The 20418-nt window shown below is 39.3% G+C and overlaps 2 protein-coding genes across 8 annotated transcripts in view; both read right to left on the bottom strand.

Moving 5' to 3' along the window:
* Positions 1-12982, bottom strand: part of BTBD10 (BTB domain containing 10) — a 31376-nt gene extending 18394 nt beyond the window's left edge. The window contains exons 1-3 of one of the 7 annotated variants that reach the window (XM_063334719.1): positions 12845-12982; positions 5371-5472; positions 4529-4687 (exon numbers count right to left, since the gene is read on the bottom strand). In XM_063334719.1, coding sequence (XP_063190789.1) covers positions 4529-4629 — 101 coding nt within the window. In that variant the 5' untranslated portion in view covers positions 4630-4687; positions 5371-5472; positions 12845-12982. The remainder of the gene's footprint in view (positions 1-4528; positions 4688-5370; positions 5473-12844) is intronic. The other 6 variants (XM_063334721.1, XM_063334723.1, XM_063334720.1 and 3 more) reach the window with 6 other exon arrangements.
* Positions 12983-18741: 5759 nt separating this feature from the next.
* PTH (parathyroid hormone) lies at positions 18742-19887 on the bottom strand. The gene is made up of 2 exons (XM_063331338.1): positions 19802-19887; positions 18742-19015 (listed from the first exon to the last, which is right to left on the bottom strand). Exons 1-2 carry the CDS (start codon positions 19885-19887, stop codon positions 18742-18744), a joined length of 360 nt encoding a protein of 119 aa, XP_063187408.1.
* Between the last annotated feature and the right edge of the window lie 531 nt (positions 19888-20418).

The raw sequence follows: 20418 nt of genomic DNA, 5'->3' as shown, positions 1-20418 counted from the left end.
GCGTTCTTTTGCACAGAAAGTTTTCCTTCTCAGCAGTGTTCATGAGCTGCCATTTCAGAAATTAAGGATTTCAAAGAGGAAGAGAAAAAAACCATCCACACAAAACTGTTTAAGACCACTCACTATACCTCAGATACCTTACCAAAGATTAGTAGACTGATGTTTTTGAAAGACATCACCGAGTGCAGCCCATTTTTCTAGATTTCAAGAACATCTCTTCCAAGCCCATATCAGTTTCTTTGAGGGCTTTACATCCTGGTGCCAATGAAATCTAGATGAAGAGATCTTCTTGATCTGCCAATACCATCTTGCAATTAAGAGCCAGCACGTTTGCAGTTAACTTGAAGCAGATGGTGCACAGTAATTCATAGACTATGACCTGAGCCCATAGTGAAAGTAGGCCTAATTCTTTTAATGTCGTATATTGTGCAGGCCTGTCCCATGCTATATAGTGTTCAACTGCAGAAACCCAATTTACGAAAGAGAAATAAAACCCATCTTGCAGTGAAAAACATATTATACATTCTGATATCATTCCAGAGACAAGAAAAGGACCCCTCTGGGGATGCTTCATGTACTTACAAAATGCTGAGGCAAGTAGCACTTCCATTCACAACCCATGAATGCTTCCTTCCAGCATGCAAAAATAATATTAAGGAAAAAAATCCTAGCATTCAGCATCTGCACAATAACTTGTCATCTACGGAAGATTTTTCAAAGAAGCTCAAGATTTTCAAAGATTCAAGAGTCATGACAACAGAATCACAGCACAGCCACATTTTGTTCATTAACGCAGTAGGGCAGGAAGGACTTTGAACCTAATACTATCTAAATAGAATGAACAAACAAGGAGTTATCAATGGGACTAAAACAGAAGCAGATTTAGAAAATTAAATCCAGAATAAATCTTAAGGAAGAGGTAAATTTAAGTCACAGACTTTTCATCACAACCCCAGAGAAAGAACTTAGTACAACAGAATTAGAATTAAAGTCTTCCAACAAAAACAAAAACTGCAGCCCTATGGAGAAATTGCATGTGGGAAGCTAACAACCAATGAAAAATTAAATAGAAAATACAGAACAGCAATACCTAATAATGAAAATATGAATGCAGAGACCATTTACGTGAACCTTAGCCACTGTTTAGTCAACATATGGTTCCCGAAAGTTTTCTTCTATTATACTTGGGTACTTAAATAAAAAGCATCTCAAAGATTTTTGTAATAGCTTGGACAAACAAGACTGTGCATCATTAGTCACAGTTAGCTTTAACACCATATAATTTCACTCTGTCAGTATCCCTTTATACAAGGAATCACATGCATTATATTTTTGGTCCTTATGTTTTGAATCTCTCTCTTCTGAGTTTTCTGTTACACTGTCCATCTCAGACCAAGTAAAAAAAAAAAAAAGAAAGAAAACAACAGCACAGCTTGCCAGAGCTTTCAAAAATTGGACACTTGCCAAACTGGAAATAAAAACATAAAATGCTAACCTGTGGAACTGTTTCATACATACACCCCCTCAAACAGTTTTGCCACACATCCTTTGCCTCAGACAGACCGGGCAGTGAAGGGAGCCAAGTCCTGTGGCCATCCTTGCTGCCTCATACACAGAAGGACGGCTCACAGTCAGTCCTAGATTATGTTTTCTATGAGTCTAGGAAATTATCTAAGCTATTTTAAGAATGTTAAGGCTGGAGGATTAAACACTCCAAAGCACCAAGAAGTGACAAGCTAAGCATCTCTCAAATATTACTCCCTTGTTGAGATATATTATTAAGTTCTTATTTCACCATTACACTTTTCAAACCCAAAGTATTTTTTTTCCCCTATGATAACAGGGCATATTTTGAAAGTGCAAGACAAGTGAGACTGCAGCACTCAAACCTTTTAACAAAGCAGTTCTGTTCACATTACACCACTACAACTTATGTCTCCAAAAGCATTTTTCTCCTCACACTGCATTTTTCACACAGACTTCCACTTGTGTGGAGAAAAAGCGTCGAGTCAGAAGTGATAGTGATATGTCTATATTCAGCTACCCAAAATCCAATTATTTTGTTTAGGCTTTTGAATAAAGTACACTATTTTCCAATAATTGGATTCTCTGAAGTAATCAAGTATCTCAAAGGAACAAGGTAACAAAATATTTCTCCTTAATTTATTCCTTATTCTATTACGACCTCAAACTATTAGTTGGATTCTCATTCACAAAGCTTTCCAAAATGTGTCTGCATTATTTGGGGGGGGAAAAAAAAAATAAAAATCCAGATGTTAACTTGAATACTATATTCCTACCATACACATTAAAAGGTTCCATAAAACACTGGCTGTTCAGCATTTTATTGGAAACACAAATTGTGTTTTGACATAAATATGTCCAACTTAGTTGCAATTATTTTAGAGGCATAGATTTCATACCTTCTGATGTGTGAACCTTGAATTCAGATCTTACAAAGGGATCAACCGCAGCCTTTCTGAAAGGCATAGGCCATAGACTTCCTTAGCTCCTATTTGCATCAGATAATCTTTTCAGAAAGCTGCAGAGCTTTTTGTTTAAACATTTCCCCAAAACAGATAACCTGCAACAGACTACACATGGTAAAACATGTGCACTGTTTCTCTGGACTGGATTTACCTAGCTTCAGCTTCCAGCTACCACACTTTATTAGAAATTTGCCTACTGACTAAAGCTCATCATCATAATGCTGGTTTTGTGAGGATCTTTAGAGACCGATCACGACATCATTATTTAACCTTTGAATTTTCTGTCTCAAAAGTTACTTTGTAACTTCTATGTATTCAGAATCCCCTCTGAAAAAAAGTCTTCCTTGTGAACTGCTGATACCAGATTTCCAGTACCTTCTCTCACTATACATCCAACAGCTGCATTAGCTGTTTTGACCACATGATGTTAATGGAGATTTATGTTCAATTGACTACCCATTGAGACAGTGTTCTTCGTAGTCCCAATACTACCGATGATCATGGGTTGATGCGGTATACAAAAGTGGCCTACATTCTTTTTTCCTAAATGTTTAACTTTGTATTTAGTCATATGAAGAAGGCATGGTTATTTGCAACCAGCTTACCAAACCCCTCAGATCACATACTATTAACGATTTCTTTTCATTATTTAACACTCTCCATCACAGAGCATCTGCATCTATATCAGTTTTTGGTTTTATTCCAGATCACCAGTCATGGGAGGTAGCATGGGATCAGAGATGAACTACATGAACTGGACTTAGTGATGAATCACCCATTTACAACCACATTCCGAGACATGACAGTGAACAGTCCTCAACTTGCAGACAATGCCCTATTATATCTATATTGTTCATCTGCTGATACTGCGCCACATTTTGATCCTAAGTAAGAAGCACAGATTAAACACTTACCGGACACCATCATCTTAATAAAAACATCAATTGTACAAAGCTATATTCCATTAGCCTATACGGACCAGCAGCAGCAGCCACCCTCTTCGGTTCTGTGTTAACCATTCCATTATTCACATCACAGACAGGCATATAATTACATGGGTCTCCCTGTGAGCCTTTTAATTATTGGTGCATTCTTTTTTCCTGCCCTCTTGGATGTCTCACAATTATCCAAGACTTAACAACAGGAAAATAACCCACAATATTAATTGCCCATAGAATACTTAGGGCAACACTTGAGTGCAGTTTATCTGAATCTATGCAATAAAAATGTGAATTAAATTGCTGGTATTGAGTGTGCTCTGTAGCTTTTTTCCTATGATCTTGCAAGTGGGAAAGCTTACCTCACTAACAATTTTAGCTAGCTAACATAGATTTTTTTAGTTGTATTTAGCACTTCTAAAAGGGCAAAGTACTTGGAAGATACACACTTATTTGGAAGCTTATATATATTTCCAGCAACATGCTTCTTCACATACATTAGCTAGGTGACTAACAGCTCCGCTTAGCTCATTTTTGATCACTATATGCTGGAAAAACACTAATCAACTTCATAACGCCTTCAAATCAAGAAGCATTTAAAAAATATTCTTACGGTGAGGGATGCAGGTGAAAGCAAGATCTGACACACAGCTTTACGAAGAAAGTGCTATAGAGTGTGCTACTTGCATGCAAGCAACTATTAGTTATCACCATGAACAAGCTCCACATACTTTAAGTATGCTACTTAACAGAGAGTAGTACCAACCAACTAAAGTGATGAACAGGAAGTAACTATTATAAGCACCCCAAAAAAATGCATATATTTAGTCACTCAAGTGGTATCATGACATGCACACAAAGCATTTAGGTTTTTTAAAAAAAGATTAAAATTCCATCAATAGCAAAACAAATCTATGCACAGATTAGGGAAGCTGACAAATCAGTTAGGTTAGAAAATGTCTTTTAAAAGGATTAAGAAGTGTTCCTTTTAAGAAGGACTACAAGAATTATGACAGGACTTGCCACAACCAGATACAGTAGCCTTTAGAATGGACCTTTATTGTATTTTTTGAGATGCAATAGATGGTATGTAGCACCTACCTTGAATGTTTACAAAGTTTACGAGGTCTATTATGCAATTTCCGATCCCAATTCTCTGGATCACTGGAGTTACTGTCATAAGGATGAGGCCGTCCTGCCATTCCACTGCCAGCTTCCTCACACTACTGCTCTGAAAAGCACACATGCAGCACTCACAACCTACATTAAGAGAGCAGTGTTTACCTTTATATAATGCCACACAAAAAATAGTAGACATGCAGAATTTAGTGTTGTTAGGTTTTGGTTTTTAAAATAAAGACCACAGAAAATAGGATATTCCGAAGCACAACTTCTAAATTGCATGACAGTAATATTCTAAACATTTTGCTGATACCTGCACTAAAAAGATTATTTTGTTATTTAGAAATATAGTTCTATAAACGTTGGCAGACGACTTCAATTTTGCCACAATTAATATCACTGTGTCCAAACAGAAAAGTCACCAGTTATAAAACACAAGGCAAACATATCATAATGTTCTTTCCAATGTACAAAGTTAATTCAAAGAAAGATCCCAACTGTAGAAGTGAGACCAACAGTTTTTACAATTTGAATGGCTGCCCGAGAGGAAAACAAAATTAAGATTAACAGTTATATCTGAGTCCTTACTCCAAAATGGAATCAACAGTAATCCTCAGAAACACTCAGTGTAGTCCACTTTCACTGACTTTTACAGAAAAGTCACAAAAATTTACTAGAATAATAGACATTATAAGCCTACCCTTCCTTGACTTAGATCCAATATTATATTCAACCCCCACCAAAATTCACTTATAGATAAAACAACCTTGTGACTGTCAATAAAGATAGCCAATCTTAAATGACTGGTGTTCAGATCATACCTATAAGTGACACTTGTGTCAAGAGAGTTGTATAGTTCAGAATGACCTGGTTACAAGAATGAAAAAGTAGCCACAAGTGAACAGCTGATGATTGTACAGCATCTGGAAAAAATTGAATTACAGACAGATAAGCCTATTAAGTAATGGAAAGATAACCCTACCATGTTTCTCTAAAAATGAATTACAGACAGATAAGCCTATTAAGTAATGGAAAGATAACTCTACCACGTTCCTCTAAAGGTTTAAGGTAAATATTTTAGAAACATTGTATTTTCACCCCACCCCCATTTATTATAATTCTATTACATTCAATGAAATTTATCCTTTTGGGAAGTGAGTCCCAAAGGAATCAAGACTTCTTTGAAACAAAGTAGCTTCTCAAATAAAATGTCTCTCTAGTCATGGAAAACAGGAAAATGCTCATGATAAATTTAGATTCTCTTAGCTAAATTTAGACCCAAATATTTTTATTGGAGGGGAATGGTAGAGAACAAGCTTCTTAAAAATGTTAGTTGCATATGAGTTTTTCCTTCATGTTCAGTTCTACCAAGGAAAACAGACTGTATACCAAGTATACGATCTCCACCATAGGATTGGGGTTTTTTCCTGTTACGGTTTCTATAATGAAATACACTTTGATTGGAAGCCTCGTACGGTCAGGTATCCATATAGAGTCAGGAAAGGAAAAAACATTTTATTTAAAATTACAGGAAATACTCAACTTTCTCATAAAAAAAAAAAAAAGGCAAAAAGCCCAGATAACCATTTCATTGTGTTATTACCTGGAAATTCAGGCTATAAAAGCATGGTCAATGTAGGATGATACTACATAAACATAGAAGGTTATAGGATTTATACACATTCATCGGGTGTGTTTACACGCTTAACAAGGAGAAACCTACAACCTATTTCAGAATAGAAAAAGTATTATTAACAAGACAAGGGGAAAGAAGGCTGGTTTATAAATCAAGTCACGAGTTACTTCAACAGCCATCATACAGAACTTAGGTGCAATATGACATACCATTTTCATATACAAGTAATACAAAACTAAAGACACCTTTAATCCTGAATTGAAACAAATTCTGTTCATTAGATTGAGTCACTTGAGCAATATACACAGCGAGTCCTACTACCCATGGGAACAACACAGTTTAGAACAAAAAGCAAAGACCGGCAACGTCGCAGTGGAACAACACAGCTCCCATTCTGCAATCACTCCTAGCAACTATTGCAGGGTCCTGCTTCAACTCCCATATCTGCTGAAGCACGACGGCGACAGGCTCATATAGCACCACGTGTTTCTTTTTAAATTTTTGTTTCCACAACTTGTCTCTTCCTTTTAAAACAATCTGAAAGACTTATAAAAACCTCACCCTCTCAGGTATGGGCCAAAGCAGGCACCTTATCAGAAACAGGCTGTCATCCAGCAGTGAGTTCTCATTCATTTCATTGAAGAAAGACATCATCATTTGAGGTTTAACACGGCCAAGTGCATGGTCCTGCACGTGTGTCTGAGCAACCCCTGGTATCAATACAGGCTGGGGGATGAAGGGATTGAGAGCAGCCCTGCCAAGAAAGACTTAGGGGTATGGATTGATGAAAAGCTGGATGTGAGCCAACAATGTGTGCTCACAGCCCAGAAAGCCAACCATATACTGGGCAGCATCAAAAGAAGCATGGCCAGCAGGTCGAGGGAGGTGATTCTTGCCCTCTACTCTGCTCTCCTGAGACCCCACCTGGAGTACTGTGTCCAGCTTTGGAGTCCTCAGCAAAAGAAGGACATGGACCTGTTGGAATGGGTCCAGAGGAGGGCTACGAAGATGATCAGAGGGCTGGACCACCTCTCCTGCGAAGAAAGGCTGAGAGAGTTGGGGTTGTTCAGCCTGGAGAAGAGAAGGCTCTGGGGAGACCTTATAGCAGCCTTCCAGCACCTAAAGAGGGTTTATAAGAAAGACTTTTTAGCAGGACCTGTTGTGATAGGACAAGGGGTAATGGTTTTAATCTAAAAAAAGGCAGATTCAGACTAGAGATAAGGAAGAAATTTTTTTACAATGAGGGTGGTGAAACACTGGATGGAACAGGTTGCTCAGAGAGGCTGCAGATGCCCCATCCCTGGAAACATTCAAGGTCAGGTTGGACGGGGCTCTGAGCAACCTGATCTAGTTGAAGTCCCTGCTCATTGCAGGTGGGTTGAACTAGATGACCTTTAAAGGTCCCTTCCAACCCAATCCATTCTATGATTTTATGAATTTTGCTTTCGCACTGGAAAGATGTGTAAAAGCATCTGGTTTTATGAAAACTGCAGCCAAAAGGACAATTTAAAGTCACTTTCTTAAGCTGTCTCATGCTTTCTGCCTTCTCCCTGTCATTCATTTAATGAAAGTGACCAATTCAACAAGTGCGTATAGGTTCACATACACTTCAAAGAACAAGATTGGTTTAAGTGGGATCAGTTCCTCAATCTGCTTTGCTATGCAGCTACATGCTTAAGCCATTACAAACAGTAGATGACACAGAAGGACAGAAACAAACAAATGGGACTGCTCCTCATGAACAACATTATTCCCTTTTCCCTGCTTAAAGCATATGAGGAACCCCAGCAGCGTCACTGATGAAGTACCAGACTGGCACACAACCCAGAACTACAGCACAGTTATGAAAAGAAGATAAACAATCTGAAAGTGTCCAAAGCCACATCTTATGAAACTTCTAATACAGCTCCAAGCATGTCACACTATGAACAAGAAACAGTCGTCCTTCCATCCTCACACTCAACAGGATCTTAACAAATAACACTTCTCTAAGAAAAAATTTACTGTAACACAGCGAATTTTTTTCTTCTTGACCATCGTTTATAGTGCTTTTGTGCTGATTATAAACAAATGTATTCATCAATTTTATTTCAGGTTTTAACAAACAAGTAAGACTACAAATAAGGAATATTTTTTGATGCTTTCCTCTATGAAACTAGGAATTTTTCAATTAGCAAATGCTGTGTAAGTTCTGTAAAGTAACTAACTAGTCCTCCTAATTAATTTTTTAAACACTTCTGCAAATTCACTTTCTTCTGCAGTAGAAAAGAATGTTTCGACTGTGGTTTAATTTTTTTTTTTTTATTTTTTTTTTTCACAGATTCACACTGTGGGCAATAAAAAAAAGCATTTTTTGTGGAACATTCTGGCCTTGCATGTAAAACAAAAAACTGCAACAGTACATGGCCCTAAACACTATTCAATACCTCCCATGAAATCAAGGAACTGCATCTGTAGCGCTGATAAAGGCAAAAAGGCACTGGGAGCACACGAAATAAAGAAAAAAAAATAACCCAAATATCCTTTGTAGATCACAAAACAGTGTTATACTGGCTGAACTGATTGCCATTCTAATTAGCTAGCAAGCAATTTTCCAGGTGTAAAGAATGATTTCTTATCCTTCTGCAGAAAGTGAGTACTCCAGAGAATTATTACAGGGCATATTGTGTAAAATAAGAAATCAGGAAGCAGACTTTGATTTTGAAAGCTTTCAACACAGACAGCTAGAACACTTCAGACTTGCTAAGACCAACTTGAAGCCATAATCATCACTAATTTATGGAAGTTGTAGACTACTGAAATACAAGGGAATTCTAAAGACAGACACCCAGTGGGTTTGGGAAGCTGATAGTCGATGTGGTAGAGCCACCCCAGATAATGCAAAATACAGTTATTCATGTGCTTACATCACTACTTGAAGAGTTCATGAAAGGATGTATCATACACTAACTTGTGACAGCTGTAGAATAGATTATGTTAAATAATACTTAAAACATATTCAGTTCTGTGCCATGACAAAATACAATGCACAAAAGAAGCAAAGCAGATTAAGCAAGATGTAGACAACATCTGATGCTGGACAGAAGTGGACATATACTTCTGTGAGATGCAGGACTAGCACTCTTCAAGGTACTGCAGGTGGGGAAAAAAAAAACATTCTTTGGAAATCTTTCAGGAAAGTAGTAAAGGAAACCTCAACCAATATCAATATGTTTCAGCCCCCCAGCCACAGTACATTTATTGAGAATACTTATGAGGCTGCAAAGTTCAAATCAAAGATTATTGAAATAGTCTGAACTTTTGAGGCAGAGGCTGAAGATGTTATTTTCTGGACACCAGCTCATCAGGTGGAAAAAAGAATTGATCACTCCAGCTGTCAGCACAGAAGACAACATTTAGGTAATTAACACGTAATACTTCAGGCAGCTACTCAGCTTTAAGCCTTGGTCAGAAGCATTTCCTAAAGTAGGACAGGTTTCAGAAGGTCATCTGCTTTAACCTGCTCCATCAGTGAAATACACTGTAAAGGTGAATGAGGATAATTGGAAAGATCCAACAGACAAGTAACCAGCTAGGACAAAAACAAAACCTGAGACAGAGAAATTCTGAGATTGAGATTATTTAGATTTTCTGTAAGGGGTGACAGTCTGCTGTTCACTGCCTCTAGTCATCAAAGCACAAAAGCAGCAACAACAAAAACTAACTTACAAGTAAGATTTACTGGGAATGCAAGCACAGTGACAGTACATCCTAATTAAGAAATACAGTTCAAAGTACATATGCTCATAATGCAAACACCATATATCATGGAAATCCATACCTGTCAAGTGAGTTTCTTGCAAACTAGCACAGACATCAGCCACATAAAGTAGCTTTATAAATTATCATCATTGAAGTGTTATCAAACTGAGGCTGATTAAAGCATAGCTAAGAAACATCCTTTGCGATACAGCCTCAACATTAACATAATAGGTCAGGATTGAAGCTTCTCTAAATGAGTAAGAAATAAAAAAAAAATAAAAATAATCAAGCAGTCATGGGAAGCTGAGGATATTCCTATTTCTACAGCATCATGAGCAACAGATATCCAGTCACTATCTTGCAAGCTTTAACTTTGTAATTCCTAAAAGGAGCACGACAATGAAATACCTATCTGATATCAGAAGCCTAAAAACCAAGAGGCAGATGATTCCCAACTCCCCCTCTGTATTAGGATTCATTCTGTAAAAATCAGCTTAAGTCTACCTGTAAAAAGCTCAGTGGATGGAGCAACTTCTCTGACACAAAAGCAGAATCATGGTTGTCACTGCAGAAAAAGGAGTAGAATCTAACTTCTTGACACTACTATAGCCCTATCCCCCGTGGCCCACCGATATAAAACAGAAAGCAGACAGACACAAGGCTTCAGAACACTCAGCATCAGAAACAAAATAAATAGTATGAAAAGACTATCAGGTAGATTTCTTGAAGAAACAAGCAGGTCCATAACCACGGTCGTACCCAGCAGTAACACTACCTCTCAGTAAGCAAGAAAATCCCAAATAATTTTCCACATGTTAAATTAATTCTAAATTAGCTTTTGATTTTATACAAAGAGATACATAATTTTATTGATAAGCAACAGGACCACGCCAAGATTTAAGCAACACTGCTAAAAGATAGCTGTGCTGAAAGAAATTAGCTCATAATGAGATTTTGATTTTTGTGTATGCATAAAGGACAAAACGGACCCAGCCTCAAGCGTACAATCTACAAAAGCATACAGTTTATAACAAAGTGACAGAAAAAAACAACAGTGATGACATTTGTGACTAGTTTAATAAGCAGTGTCATCCACACATTAGCTGTTTACCATTTTCAAATGCAATGGCACCTAAAACGAAAACTGGGCTTCAAGAAGGAATTTAATACAAGAGCTGCTTTAACTTCTCTTTCTTAACCCCAGCTTCCAACTGGCATTGACACACTAGGCAAATGCACAAACATGCTGAAAAAACTCATAAGAACAGTCACAAGCAGCATCATCAGTAGACAGCAATGATGACCACAGGCAGGATGTAATAGACTAGAATGAGGTTTTTGAGACAGAAATGGTACAAATTGAGAGGTAACATGCAAAGGCTTTTGGCAGGAGAGCCTTAATAGAAAAAAAAATATTCTACGTGATGTTTTGCAAGAAAGAGACCTATTCAAAGACAAATCCACACTGACAGACCTGCAGAACAAGTACAGTGGAACAGCACTCCATCACTACTGAGAATTGGTTAAAAAAGAAAAAAAAAGGAAAAATACCCAGCCAGTTCCTTTTGACTGCACTTGTGTTCGAGCTATAGGAATTCAAGGTAACCTACACAAGATGATGCAGAGACAGGTTTTTAGTTCACATAACATAAAACAAGTGTGAACTATCAGGTTATGAACTGTGAATAGTGTAAAGTTGATAACTGGAAATGTATTTCTGGATCAATAGCAATCTGAATTCAAGAGCAAATTGAAGACAGAAAGAGAAGGTCTTCTGGGGAAAGGATCACCAAAACTGAACAAACCACCGAGATAAGTACTCTTTAAATGAATCCTTGAAGATGATTAATGAAGAAAAAAGGCAAACAAAAATAAGGAGAACAGAGATGACAACCAAAAGGCTACAGAGAAGCCAGGTTTTAAGTATGTGCTCGAATTTGTAAGAGGCAGACAACAATAAAGAACAAAAAGATACAAAGCTCAACCACTACTTTAGACAAAGAAGTCAGACAAGTGACAGAAACAAATCTGGAAAAGGTCTATGATAGAGCTGGATCCAAAATCTGCAAGAAGAGAGCTCTTAAGTGACACATTTGATGGGATCCGATACAAAAAAGAAAAACACACAGAAACAATAGTCAGAAACGGAAGTGAATTTAAAAAAAAGGTAGTAATAGGCAACCACAACACATAATTTTACATATCTATCATACAAGCAATTGACATTTTCTGCGAATAAAATATGGTTATATGGAAAAAAGTTTTATGAAGATACTGAACTCATTATGAAGTCATTTGAGTAGATAAATCAATGCTCGGGTATTATGTAAAACAAGTATGCTCAGGAATTATGTGATCGCTGTCAGGCAGTCCTAAACAATAATACCGCTTCTGTACAGCCCTCAGAGCAACTGCAGGTTTTACCAATAAACATTATACGATTAAAACTAGCAATTTAAGTAGTGTTCAGCCTGTTCATGACACCACGCGTAACAGATTTGTCAAGGCGAGGCGACCAGACGAAGGCACCCTTTCTACGATGCTTTTAAAGTGTAAAAGCTTCAGCCCACGATCTGTCTCAGGCGACACGGACACCCGAAGCAAGGCCTGCGGAGATGCCGTGCCTCAGCAGGCCGGCTGAAACACTCCGAGACGCCTCCGGGCGACTACAGCACCGGCTCCGGTCCCTCACAGAGGCAGGGGCCGCCGCCGCTCGCCCGGGCCGGCCTCCCGCAAGCCCTGAGGAAATACAGCCCAGGAGCCGCGGCCGAGAGCCGGGCCAGAGGGGCACGCCGCCGCCCGCACCCTCCGCCGCCTCGGCGGCAACGGCCCTGGCCGCGGGGGAGCAGCCCCACCGGGCCCTCGGTCGCCCCGCCGCGTCCTGCCGCGCCGCCTCCACCCGCCACTCACTCACTCACCCCCCCGGCGCCGGGGCCGAGCCACCGTCTCCCGCCGACACCGGCCGCCGCTCCCAGGCCCGGCAAGCGCCGCCACTACCTCTCGCGAGAGCCGCCCCGCGCGCAGAGGAGGAGGAGGCGGCGGCGCCGAGATCTCACGAGACTTGCGGGGCAGGGGGCGGGTCGCGAGGCGACGCCGTTGCTAGGGGCGGGCCGGAGCGCTGAGGCGGCGGTTGCTATGGTGCGGTGCGATGCGGCGAGGCCGGGCCCGGGGCCGCCTGAGGGCCGCTGCCGTTCCGGGGGGCCGCGCCGCGGGCAGCGGCCAGATCGCCGGGGGTCTGATCGCCAACCCGCCGGGTGCCGCCGCAGGGTGTGCGGCCAAACAGGGCGGAGCCCTCGCCCAGGGTGGAGGTTGCCGGTCTGAGCGCCTGAGAGGCGGTGCTGGAGAGCGAGCGCCTCCCGCCGGCGGGAAGAGCGGCTCCTCGGCTCCCGTCTGCCGCGGCGGAAAGGTAATTGGGAAAGATGAGGCAGAGGAGCCAAGTTACGTCGAGGGGATGATAACTGGGCCGCTGCCTTCCCGCTGGGGCTCTGTCAGTGTTCACACACAAATGTTCTGAGGAACAACCGTTACCGGTTTTACATGGCAGCACGTACCCAGCACCCAGGCCTCTGGCCGCTTCCTACACTGACACCATCATCTGTCTATCACTGTCTGGCACAGAAGAAAAAGACAAAGAGAGATAAAATACAGCTTAGCTAGACAAGCTGACATGTCTGGTATCTCAAAATTCATCCTAAAACTGATGTAAATTGCAACTATAATTTGTACAACCGTATAGGTTATATGGAGCCTGTGTAATCTGCAGTCTATTTTAGGAATATAATTAGCAAATGTGGCTTTCATTCTATAATACCTTGCAGAACTATCATGTTCCACACTGTAGGCAACTTCAGTGTACTTGTACAGTTGTTGAGATCACACTAAGCCCTTTGCACTCCTTATAGGGGGAGAATAAACCGATACCAAGCCTCAACTGTATTCAGATCTAAAGACAACGTTTGTCTTTTTCCTAAGATATTCTCTATAGCATCGTTATTAAATGCAGGCAGAGCTTTACTTCCGTGTCAGGTGAAAGGATAGTAGAACTCTAGACAGTAAGTACACTGAAGCAAATTAGTGGAGAGTTTGGGAGGAGGAAGAGAAGGAGCAAATCTCTGCACAAACTTTTGAATGTTTATCTGTTCTCCTTTGTGCATTGTGGGAAGCCAGTCTGGTTGTACAGTGGCTATTTTGGGGCAGCCCTGCCGTGAAGATCAACCACCATGTATGAGGTCTTCTCAGAGTCTGATAAAATGCTGTTCTAAGCCACTGTTGGACCAGACCTCCCAAGGAAAACATGTTGGTAAGAGTGAACATTAATCTATAACCTAATGATGAGCATATTCACCTTGAACAGGGGTTCTGATTTAACCACTGGTGGAGGAACTTGACAAATTTGCTGTCCAATTCCAGAGACTGGAACTGTGCAGCTAATGCCTCTTGTGTGCTTCTCATATATGTGACATATATACTCCTTTTTTAGGGACACCTAAGTATTAATCTAAAGATTCACTGAGTGTACATTTCTGGACTTGCCTGATACATTAGCAGATCTGACTGCTTCAGGCAGGAAATATTAGATAGACAAGTTGTATACCTTGTGTACATTGGGGAGAGGAGGGAAAGAGGGGGAAAGAGAGCAAGGGTTTGTGTCTTTGCTTTACCAAAATGTCCCATTAAAGTCTGAAGCTTTGCTACAACATACAGCAAAACCCGATTTTGTTAAATGAATTCTCTTTTCCATCCTAGAACAATAGCCACAGAGATAAACCACACAGTTCTAGAAACAGTAGAACAATGACAGCCAAGCAACTCACACAAAAGCTGTTAGAATGCGCTAACTAGGCAAGGAGTCAGATGTTATGTGCCGTTTAACAGAGAGCTGAGCAATATAATACAGCAGTATTTACAGGAGACAAAGTTAGAAGCAGCTAAGAAAGCCAAATCACTAGCAGTTAAACCACCAGCAGTAGGTTTTACCTAAATATCTTACAATTCATCTAGTTTTTATTAGAGTTCTTGTGATTTTGGCTGTGTTAATTTATCATGGGTTTGGGTTTTTTTCACATGCTACTGTTTTACTTCCCCTGAGAATGGATATTGATATTAGTGCTTCTTATTTCAATGAGTCATGAGTGAGATACACAATTATATTTCTTTTCACTGAGAATTCTATAAAAAACAGATGCACACAATAGATATCCATCTACACAGAATAGGTCTTCAAGGACACAGGTCTTTGCAAAAAGCCCTTGTCAGATCATAAAACACGGGATTTTCTGCCTTGAAAGGAAGTATGTGCATAGAAACCACATTCTTCAGGGGAGGAAACAGGCCTTCTATAGACACCTCATCTTTAGAAGGCTGATCCTGTGGATGTGAAGGGATACAGATCTAATACTTTTCTAACTTTATCTCACTGTAACAGGGGACATAGGAAGTCTCCTCTGGCAGTCACATGCTTGTCTGAGTCTGTTGTGAAGTGCAGGCTTGCTTAGTATTTGAATTGTTTACATGCAAGTACAGAACCTGCCATAGACTTAAGGCACATTCCAGTGCGTGTGTGGGAAAAGAACTTGAGCATACCCAAGAGTGACATTGGCTGGAAATGAGATTTTGGCTCATACTAGCTAAAAGCTCCATATTCAGCCATATGCAAGCTCAGTTCTTCCCCTCTCTTTCCTGGTTCGCTTAGGTAAGCAATACCATTTATCTCTTCGTACCGTTCATTCATCATATCTTTATCATGCCTCTGTTTATTTGTTGCTTTTCTGACTGCTGTTGTTACCATTTATTATCGTATGTGTTTCAGTGGCCCTATTCTTTCTTATCCTCTTTCTAGTCTCCTTAATCTGTGAAAGAAATATGACCAAAATGGCCTGTGTTAGTCCAGGTGAAGATGAATTTTTGCAATATATCATGGTATTAAAATATTTCTGATAACATCCTCTACCCCACTCTGAACATTTTGCTGTTTTGACTGCTGCTACACTGATCAGAAGTTTAAGCTAAAAAGCTGTAACAAATTTGTTTTCTAGATAATTACCATTAGTAAGTAATTTCATGCAAATTACATCTTTTTTCTAATGGGCATTACCTAGTACTAATTATCTGCCGCTGTACTCTCTTTAGTCTGTCTGAAGAGTCATACTGTATGTGGGCAAAGCAAACATGATTTTAGCCATAATTGAGACAGTGCTGAGCATAGTTTGTCTGCAGCCCTATTTCTAGTTCAACGATGTTCAGCGGTGCATCATCTGTTTCTGACCTTGAAGTCCTTTGTAAGCAACAAGTATTTTTTTAAGTGTACAGAAAGTTTAAGTATTTATGTAAGCATCTTTCATCTACTGGGTAGCTGAAGATTAGGAAGAACAAGTTGCGTAGATAATAGAATTCTTTGTTTAGATCAAAATGAAACAGTTTATGAATTTGGCACTTGAAGATTATATAGTTTTTGCACGTGTCATTATTGTAAGGGGACATAAATAGGTTTGTGCTAGGTAAACATCCTTTGTTTAACCATCAATATGATTTTGTGTGCAGGAAAGACAAAAGGAAAAATAGAATCATAGAATCATAGAATCATAAAATCATAGAATGATTCGAGTTGGAAGGGACCTTAAAGATCATCTAGTTCCAAGCCCCCTGCCATGGGCAGAGACACCTCCCACTAGACCAGGCTGCTCAAAGCCCCATCCAGCCTGGCCTTGAACACTTCCAGGGATGGGGCATCCACAACTTCCCTGGGCAACCTGTTCAGTGCCTCACCACCCTTACAGTAAAGAATTTCTTCCTGATATCGCATATAAATCTACCCTCTTTCAGTTTGAAGCCGTTACCCTGCGTCCTGTCGTTACACTCCCTGATAAAGAGTCCCTCCCCATCCTTCCTCTAGGCCCCCCTTTAAGTACTGGAAGGCTGCTATAAGGTCTCCCCGGAGCCTTCTCTTCTCCAGGCTGAAAAACCCCAACTCTCTCAGCCTGTCCTCATAGCATAGGTGTTCCAGCCCTCTGATCATCTTGGTGGCCCTACGCTGGACCCATTCCAACAGGTCCATGTCCTTTGCTTTCATCATTATTTTTGTATTTATATTGCTGTAGTAAAATAAAATGGCTTAATAAACTTGCCCCAAATGCTAAATTATGTCAGAATAGTTACAGGTCAGTCAGTTGTTATGCTTTAAAATAATGTCCAAGAGCTTTTGGTCCACTTTATTTGGTAATATATAAGTGAGACATAGGTACAAAAATGCAATTTCGTTTCTTTAAGTTAGCACAGGTGTCTGATAAAAGAATAAATAGAAAGTGCAGTTTAAGGCCTTGATTCTACAAACAGAGAAGTGGCATGAAACCCTTGCCTGTTTGTGGGACACACTGGTGTGCACAGGCATACCATCTGCTTGCAGCATCAGGGCCTTTACCTTACTAAAAGTATAGCCAAGATTATGAACTACAGTTTACTAGTTACAAGTACCTTTCTAGCCTCCAGCAGACTGCATTTATATTTGTAATGATTTATGAGTTTTTTACCAGGTTCCCCAAGGTGTGCTAGACATCAAACAAACAAATAAGAAGTGATATGGGAACATACATACAGACCCTTTGGCTTAGAGCAGCAGGTTTGAGCTCTGTCAATGGCAAAGTTGGAGGCAACCACCATTTATAGTGAGAAAACGTTATTTGTCAGAAATGATTGAGGGTTCTAAGCACACATGTGCATATACCATTCAAGATAATTTTATATTTGCTGCTTTTTAAAATTATTGTTACCATAATTGATTTTTTCCCATCCATTTTTATGTTCCTTTTGAGTCCTGCTTAGAGTTTGAATGTATTACAGCTAATGGTTCCTCTCTCAGGTTGATTTCTGCATGTTAATGGTTTTCATCTTGGGGGTTTGACAAACTGAGATCCCCATTCTACATGAAAATGAGTAATTTTATTTATGAGAGCCAGTGGTCTCACAAACAAAAGTTACTTACACAAGGCCTAACACAACACAGAAATTCTGAGATAGATATTTTACAGTTCTCTAGTTAGAGCCATGCTTAGATACGTGGTATCATCTCTGCTCCCACTGTTTCTCCAGTTAATTACAGGTTATCATCTTTTGGAGGAGGAGAAGGTAATCAAACCCTTCCCTTTGCTTCAGTATTTTGCAAAATTTCATTATTCTATTTCATACAGAATTTGTTTTAATTTTATCCCATTGTATTTTAATCTTAGGCTTTGCCTTCTTACTTTAATTTTTTATGTTTGCACTCTTCAATCCTGAATTATTATCATGCATCTTTTGCTATGTAATTAACGTTCATCTGATTTTAGGCCTTCTGAAAATAAATGTGGATTTAAGTTTACATATTTTCATTAACACAAAGTTAAACAAAATTTAACCCTAGGCAAAATGGTGCCCTATTATGGAGACAGGTTCTACTGCATTTATTTATTGTTGGTTAACAGTACAAGTAGGTCTAGTGATTACATACAAATGCTGTCCATGTAAGAGTAGTAGAACTGGTCTTAAATGATTATTCAACTTTTATACTGTTTTGGGTTTCTTTTTCTTTTTATGCTTGAAATGTATAAGATACATTAGCCATTTAAAAGATACCCAGAAATTAGCAGCAATGGTCAAGGGTGGACTGTAAATACATTTTATTATTTGGTTGTGAAATGTCTAACTCAATGGGTCTACAATCTTGAATGGAACCTTTAATCCTTATTGTAGTTGGAATAAATAATAATAAAATGCCCTACTTGATCAATGATATACAGACATGTGCTTACTTGGACAGACATAATGCTCTGGCTTTTTTTCATTATGGCTTTGTTTTAAAAAGTACATCCATGTAAGCTTTGTCCAGATCCATGGATTTCTTCTGCATTGCTGCCCGCAAATGCTCAGGGAGCAGCCTCCGACTTCTCATCTCACCCAGGACAATATCATCCTTGCTTTGAGGCCTCTGGGTCCTAGCATCCTCGAGGGCACTGTGCACATCCTGCAGTTTCATCTGAAGCCAGTCCTGTCTCTCCACGGTGTGTCGATGCTCTCCAAGGTTATGCATTAATTGCATCTCACTCACTGATCTTTTCCTGCATGAAAGAAGAGCACAGAAAGAGACTCATAGTGGCCTTTCTTGAATTCTAGATCTTCACTCAAAACCCCAGGTGTGGGAACTTTTGTGAGGTATCACAATACAGAGCTGTAGAACCTACCTTTCTAATCTGTAAGGGATAGGGTGACATCTGGAGAAGAGGAGGAGGGTGGATGGTGATTTTTTATTAGTAATGGATATATTAGTGAGAAGGCATCAAAAATGAGAAGTAGTCCAGTTTTGTGACAATGTTGTTTGACTATATATTTATCACTTATTTTAGCTGTTGTAAATGAGCTTAGGTAGGGCTTATACGATAATAGGTAATTGATCAGTAAAACTATGGCATTTATTCAGTGCTAGCTTTCTGTGAACACTAGAGCTAAGGAAGCATGGTTTCGTGTGTATTTTTTTCTCAATGCTGGTTGATGTTAATGTCTAATTGTGAGTTCCAGCTAGATTCTCGCACAGTAAAAAAGTGATGTCCTGTGTAGAATCCCTAAGCGTCTAATGAGCTTACCCAATGATATTCCAAAGAGAACGCTTATATGATTTTTCTCCCTCTACTCAGCTGCATGTTTTCAAAGAATATGTAAGTCAGAGTATCTGAGAAATCTATAGCTGTATCTAGAGGACAGAATTTAGCCAGCTTGGCCAAAGGGGTCAAAAGCGGGGACAGAAAGACTTGCATACATGTAAACATACATACAGATAAACCAACCATGTTCTCTAGAACAGCTAAAGTCATCCTCCAGACTTTGCAAGTGTATAATAATGTACTTACATCATTGGTCTTCCATCAGAGTTTGTAAAAAAGCATATGGCATATAAAATGATTGCAGTCTTGGCAAGATTTTTTATAGAAGTCATTTTGTCTACAAAGATAAAAATGAATACATGTATAAATCTGTATTTCAAAATAATTTCTGCTCATTCCATTAATTCTGCATTCCATTAATTTCTGCTCATTCTGCTCATTTCTTGGATAATTGGGTGAAAAGCACCACATTCTTCCAAAAATACAATTATTATTATAATTATTATTGAAAATCATTTATACTTTATATGCTCTGAATATGTTGAAATACTTGTATATAGCTATGCACGTGAAAAGTTTTGTTATTTTATCTATCTCTTTTCCATGTTCTTTAGAATGAAGAGGCTGGCACTTTTCTTGACAGTTTTGGAGAGGCATAACTCTACTGAGAGGCATAACTCTACTGAGTTATGTCATTCCCTGTTTAATTACATCAGAGAAATCAGAATTGAGCCCCCCATTTTTTTCAGCGATAATCCTGCATTGCCAGTATGAATTCCACTCTGCTTTATACATCATCAGCAAAACTGCCACTTGGGACATATTTGAAAACTATTTATTACTGATGATGCTACGACAGGCAG

This window comes from Chroicocephalus ridibundus, chromosome 4 (genome assembly GCF_963924245.1).
Source record: "Chroicocephalus ridibundus chromosome 4, bChrRid1.1, whole genome shotgun sequence".
Classification (NCBI taxonomy): domain Eukaryota; kingdom Metazoa; phylum Chordata; class Aves; order Charadriiformes; family Laridae; genus Chroicocephalus; species Chroicocephalus ridibundus.
This window is presented reverse-complemented; position numbering and strand designations above follow the sequence as displayed.

What these genes read in the sequence shown, in the direction of transcription:
- PTH (XM_063331338.1), bottom strand. Translation starts at nt 19,887, where the DNA reads ATGACTTCTATAAAAAATCTTGCCAAGACTGCAATCATTTTATATGCC. An exon ending in TCTGATGGAAGACCAATGAT is followed by an intron (nt 19,016 to 19,801) that starts GTAAGTACATTA and finishes TCTTTCATGCAG; the next exon opens with GAAAAGATCAGTGAGTGAGA.